The following is a 5,620-nucleotide window of genomic DNA, read 5'->3' as shown; positions in this document are numbered from 1 at the left end:
TACCCGTCCGGCCAGATCGAAAACACTAAACAGGTGGACCGACCGATGCAGACCTCTGGACACGGCGATCGCGCCCGGTTGCGAACCGGACTGAATTTTAGCTGCAATTTAGCTACCTACGATCCAGGCGAAGTCCATAGTGCATTCAGGCTATCCTTTTCTCACGGGGGGAGGGGGGGGGGGTGTCGGACCCACTGGGCTTCCACCTAAACCCGCGGTTGGCCCCTCGTCCAGATCTTGCCGAGTGCCTGCAGCGTATGCGGTATGCGTGTGCAACACACCAGCTGTCTAAAACACCGATCGGCGAATATCGGCTTCTTTTAGACTATTTTATTTAATTTAATTCCATATTTTGCCCTTGACTGTGCGATTTAATTTAATAAAGTTTCACACTTCAAGGGCAAAATAATTTGGTATTTCGCACTATTAAGACACAGTGTTTAATACTGAATTTAGTTTTGCACAATAAGATATTTTGCCCCGGAATTTTGCCCTTCAGAATTAAGCACCCAAAAAGGGCAATAATTTTCACACAATAAAATTTAATTTAATTTAGTATGCCAACCCTGATGGGGTGACGGTAGAGGAGCTCAGAGAGGAAACGCACCTTGTAGTGCGGCGCGCACTGGCAGCGAAAGGAGCCGGGCGTGAGGATGCACTTGCCCCAGACGCACGGCTCCAGGTCGCAGTCGGTGAGTCCGCACAGCAGCCCGGTGAAGTGGCCCTTGCACTCGCACACGCGGCGCCGGTCCCGCACCAGGCACTTGCCGTCGTTCTGGCACGGATTGGGTGAGCACGACTCCACGCTCCAGGTCGCGTTGCTCATGCGGACCAGCTTGACGCGGTAGTCCTCGTCTGGAAAGAGAGCAAAAACCCGTCGTGAGCATCGCGTACCTGCCGAATCGTGAGCAGGGCCCCCCCCTTTTCTCCTCCGCCTCCGTCTCACCGTGGATGGGCTGGATGGTGGCGTTGAGCGTGACCCCCGCGTCACCGCCGCGCTGCCACAGCTGCAGGGTGTTGAGGTAGGACGTGATGACGAAGGGCGCCGTGCTGGCGTCCGGGGCCTCGCAGAGGATCCACGTCGAGCCGTTGGTGTCGGCGTACGAGTCGCGCACCTCCAGGTGGCCCGCCCCGCCCGGGCAGGCGGCCCCCGCGCTGCGCGCCAGCGTCACGCCGTACAGCTGCGGGAGGACGAGGGTCAGGTCAGAGGAGGACGGTGCTGGCTGGTGTGGTGTGAGGCTCGCAGAGTGGCCACCGACACCTACCTGCAGCTGCAGGCGCGTGCCCAGGGGCGCGATGAACCGCTGCACAAAGTTGACGTGCACAGGCGGTGGCGCCGGGAAGTTCAGGTGCCGGATTGGGACTAGGGTGCTGTTGGCCTGCACCTGCACCACCACCTCCTCGGGGTCATCGGACACGGCGCGGTACACGGCGCGGAAGCCCCGGCCCCGCGGCAACCCCTCCGTGTTGAGGACCACGTCGAGACGCTCCCCAGACGACAGGAGCACGCCGCCGGAGAGGGGCGACGCGGTCGGGACCACCTTGCGGCCGGCACCCAGGTCCACCCAGACTGCCGCGTCATCCGTCAGGTCTACGTCGGTGAACTCGAGCCACACGCGTCGACCTGGACAAGAAGGGCAAATGTTAGCAGCCGCACCCTGCACGTGAACCGCCGCACGCGGTCGCCACGACGGCCACGCACCTGCGGGCGCGCGCACGATGGTGGTGCAGTGGAGGTCCGGCAGCAGCTTGTGCGGGTAGAACGGCGAGGTGAACTCGCCCTCTCGGGCGCTGAGGGTGCGCTGCGGGCAGCCCGACAGGTCCACGGCGCTCCACGAGCCCAGGAAGCCGGCCCCGGACACGGAGTAGTCGGCATGGAAGCGCAGCACCGCCTCGTTGGACGCCGACACGAAGTCGAAGCGGTCCATGACGGCCGAGTGGTGCTGGCCGCAGATGATCTTGCGGCGGCCCTGGCGCCCGCCGGCGCGCCCGTCCACCAGCTCGATGAAGTCGTACAGGCACTGCGACTGCGCCTCCAGGTCCACCCGGGCGAAGCGCACCACGACGCGTGTCTGCGGCGGCCCCACCAGCCGCAGCTGGTAGTCCAGGTTGGCAGGGTAGCCGGACGGGTAGCCGGGCGAGGACAAGGTCCCCGGCTCGGTGAGGGTGGCGTTGAGCGACTGGCCCGCAGACAGCAGCGGCGTCTGCTGCCGCCGGCACACGTAGCCGCCCACGGCGGAGCACTTGCGCGGCCGCCAGTACAGGCCCGACGGCAGCGCCACCGACGGCGAGCTCAGCCACTGCAGGCCCAGGCACGAGGACGGCAGGTGCGAGTCTTGAGAGTCCTGCGAATCCTCGCCGTCGCCACCCGGCTCCAGGACGTCCGGGACCGAAGAGCGCGACGGGATCCAGCCCGTAAAGGACATGGGCTGGCTCGTGATCCACTGCCAGCGGCCCTCCAGCCCCAGCATGCCGCCCAGCCAGTACGTGTTGGTGGTCGTGTAGTCCGGCGAGTGCCTGATGCGCTCCACCACGAAGTCTTGCTCCGCCGTGCTGTACACCTCAGCCAGCTCCGCCTATGCCGAACAAGAGACAGTCACGTGTCGAGCTCTGGTGGGCAAGAACAAGATCCCTCCGCGTGTCGCGCCTTACCTTGAGGCCCTGGCACACCTGCCTGGCCGTCTGCCAGGTGACTTGCGGGAAGCTGACCACGAGGAAGCACGAGCTGTTGAAACTGTGCAGGCGTCCGTCCGAGCACTCCATCGCCACTGGAACAAAAAACAGGGTCCGTGAGGGCGCTGAGCAGCGGGGCCGGGGGGCGGGCGGCTCTAGCGAGCTCTAGGCGAAGCGCCAAGCCTGGCACACAGCGAGGGGAGCAGGACGGACGTGTCGCACTCAAGCTAAAACGCAGTAAAAGAAGTCTACAACTTGTCGGGTCGGCTACAGTCTGGTCGGAGGGTGGGCTGGGGTGGTACGGCGGGTTGGGAGGGCAGAGTACTACTACTCGGCCCTTGCTGGTCCGACTTTGCTACGATAATCTACATCAGTAACCAGAGCCAGGCCACTGGCGGAAGTTTGGTTAACGACGCGCGCGCACAAAGTACTGTCTGAGCGGGGCTACTCTAGTTCTAGTTCTAGCTACGCGCGCGAGCCGCAGCGCTAGGAGGTGCACCCGCAGGGTACACGATCGTTACCTCTCCCTTTTACTCACCCGGGGCATCGGAATGGTCCGCTATCACAACACACAACCCCATCAGTAATACAGCACTTCATGGGGGACGGGTGGGGGCAGGGAGAAGGCCGACTGGTGCCCTATCATTGTGGCACCCTGAAACGGACTATCTAATATACTTCACGAGATAAGATCAGTATATAACCGTCTAAAGATGTGAAGTCCTACGACTATACAAGTCTGGGACAGGGAGAGAAATAAAACATGCCGTCACCAAAAAAAGTATAAACAATGCAAACACACGTACACAAGAACTGCATGCTGCAGGCAAAACATTGACTTTGTTGATAAATTTCTCGCGCAGAGTTCTGCTGGAGAGTAAAACTCACCTGTCTCGGCCGAAACCCGCGCTTTGAAGCCCCCGAAATGGTGGCTGTAGTCGGAGACGAATCGAAGGTGCAGACGGGGACCGCGGCTCGTGTACCTTGGGGAGGGGAAAAAAAGAGAGGCGAGGGCTCGAACCGGATAGCACAGACGGAAATAACTACAATCCGGACAAACGCGAGAGAAAAACAAACCTCAGCAGCTTGAGCTTCTCGCTCCAGTCCCCGCAGTACCGGTGGTGGCCCTTGCCCATGATGACGTGGCCCTCCAGGCCCAGGTGCGCCGTCTCCTGGCGGCCGGCCACGCCCGTCTGGTTGGGGTGCGCCAGCCCGTTGCGGCCAGCGGCAGGCAGGTTGGGGTGTGCGGGCTGGGACGACCGACCCTGGTGGGCGCCCTGGGGTGCCGTGGGCGCCGGCCGAGCGGGCGGCCCTAGGCCCGGGTGGAGGGAGTGGTCCGCCGAGTTGGAGACGTCCTCAAAGTCGTCCTCGCGGATGGTCAGGTGGTCGTAGCTGCAGCTGTGAGAACAGGGCGCCCGATCAGCTCGAGACGGGCTCGCCCGCGGCGCGCGCGCGTGCGCCGGGCTGCCTAGCCGGCGGCCCGCGGGCGCTCTCACTCCACTTACTAGGGCTCCTTCTCCATGACGAACTCCTCGAAGTCGAGCACGAGCCGGTAGCCGGGCGGTGCCGTGATGTCCGTGTCGCACTGCGCCTCGTCCGGGTAGGCGCGCGGGAAGCCCGGGCTGGCCACGATGGCCCGCGGCGCCTCCCGGGTGAGCGTGACGGTGCGCGTGCAGTCCCCCGACGACCACTGGTCTCCGCCCGAGTCTGGCGGCGCAAGGAGCACAAGTACACGGTCATGGATGCAGGGGCCACAGTATCTAAACGTAAGGAGCAAAGCCAGAGGCCTCCAAACCATAACGGCAACACGTTAAAATACGCGAACAAACAGCAGCCATTGAACAACAGACACCCCATCCACCGGAGCTTTAGTCGGTGTCAAACACGCCATCCTACACACGCGTTTCTCGCCCATTCCCATTACTTAGCAATGCATATTGCGGGTCAGCGACAACATCAACAACACGCCCGGCAGATTCGCGTGATCCTCATCAGCCCCTTCTTTTTTTAGCCAGTCCCCAAGACTGTCTCTACCAGCGCAGGCTGTGTGACCCCCTCCCCCCTTCTCACCGCGTCTCCCCTATATAGCACGGGGGGGGGGGGGGCTCGGCGTTTTTTTGCATGTTTTTGTCCTTCCTGAGCCAAAACGCTGGTTGTATTATCCCGTCCGCAAGTCGGGCTCGCTACGCCGCTGTGCGTGTGTGTGTGCGTGTGTGTGTGTATGTGGAAGCGGGCGCTTTGGTCTGCGCCGCGCACAGCCACCGCCCAACTGGTCGAAAAATGCAAATCCGGTTGTTTAATGCATGCGGCCAATGTGGCCTTGCTACCACCACCACCAACAACACCAGTATACGGCATTACACGAGATCGCTTCCTCGGGAAAAATGAACACAAATAAACAAAGTTAAGCCCTAACACCGGGGCTTAACACACACATTACTGCGTCGCAGAGGCAAAACGAAACCATTGTCTCGCTCTGTGTCGGCTTGCTTCAGTCCCCCTCGACCCTCGGTAAGGGGGGGCACCTCGAGCACCTGTTTCCGTCCTGGCCGCAATAATAGCGTGGGTTGGTTTCAGGAAAATAATAAAAGAAATTCAGGAATTTCGTTATCCGACGTCGAAAAGTTTGCGCTGTTATGTTGGCTGCGCATTAGCAAACTCGTAGGCAGGGAGGGTTGACCAATACCCCGCCACACCCCCTATCTTTTCCTTGACTTCCATTGTGAGCCCGCCAACCCGTCTCATGCATCATTCCCGACAAAAATGAGCGCGTCCATTTCCGGCCAAAGTAGCGGAGGCGAGGCGAGAGTAGCGCGCGTAATGACAGGGCCGGCAGTGGTGGGCGTGGCGTGGCGTGGCGTGACGTGGCGTGGCGGGGGCGTGGCGTGGCCGACTGACCCCCGGGGGCTGCGTGTGCAGGCCGACTCGGCGCAGACGCCTCCGTATG

At 61.7% G+C, this 5,620-nt stretch overlaps 1 protein-coding gene across 1 annotated transcript in view; it reads right to left on the bottom strand.

The window, feature by feature from the left end:
- Nucleotides 1–607: 607 nt before the first annotated feature.
- Nucleotides 608–5,620, bottom strand: part of LOC113207672 (uncharacterized) — a gene marked incomplete at its 3' end in the record, with an annotated part of 8,797 nt that continues 3,784 nt past the window's right edge. The window contains exons 6-14 of the mRNA XM_052276242.1: nucleotides 4,179–4,481; nucleotides 3,751–4,071; nucleotides 3,562–3,656; nucleotides 3,212–3,232; nucleotides 2,653–2,768; nucleotides 1,703–2,576; nucleotides 1,266–1,624; nucleotides 947–1,181; nucleotides 608–855 (exon numbers count right to left, since the gene is read on the bottom strand). Of these exons, the coding sequence (XP_052132202.1) occupies nucleotides 608–855; nucleotides 947–1,181; nucleotides 1,266–1,624; nucleotides 1,703–2,576; nucleotides 2,653–2,768; nucleotides 3,212–3,232; nucleotides 3,562–3,656; nucleotides 3,751–4,071; nucleotides 4,179–4,481 (2,572 nt within the window). The remainder of the gene's footprint in view (nucleotides 856–946; nucleotides 1,182–1,265; nucleotides 1,625–1,702; nucleotides 2,577–2,652; nucleotides 2,769–3,211; nucleotides 3,233–3,561; nucleotides 3,657–3,750; nucleotides 4,072–4,178; nucleotides 4,482–5,620) is intronic.

The sequence above is a fragment of the Frankliniella occidentalis genome, unplaced genomic scaffold, assembly GCF_000697945.3.
Source record: "Frankliniella occidentalis isolate FOCC.00 unplaced genomic scaffold, Focc_3.1 Scaffold2216, whole genome shotgun sequence".
NCBI lineage: Eukaryota > Metazoa > Arthropoda > Insecta > Thysanoptera > Thripidae > Frankliniella > Frankliniella occidentalis.
The sequence above is the reverse complement of the archived record's forward strand: the minus strand, read 5'-3'. Positions and strand labels throughout refer to the sequence as shown.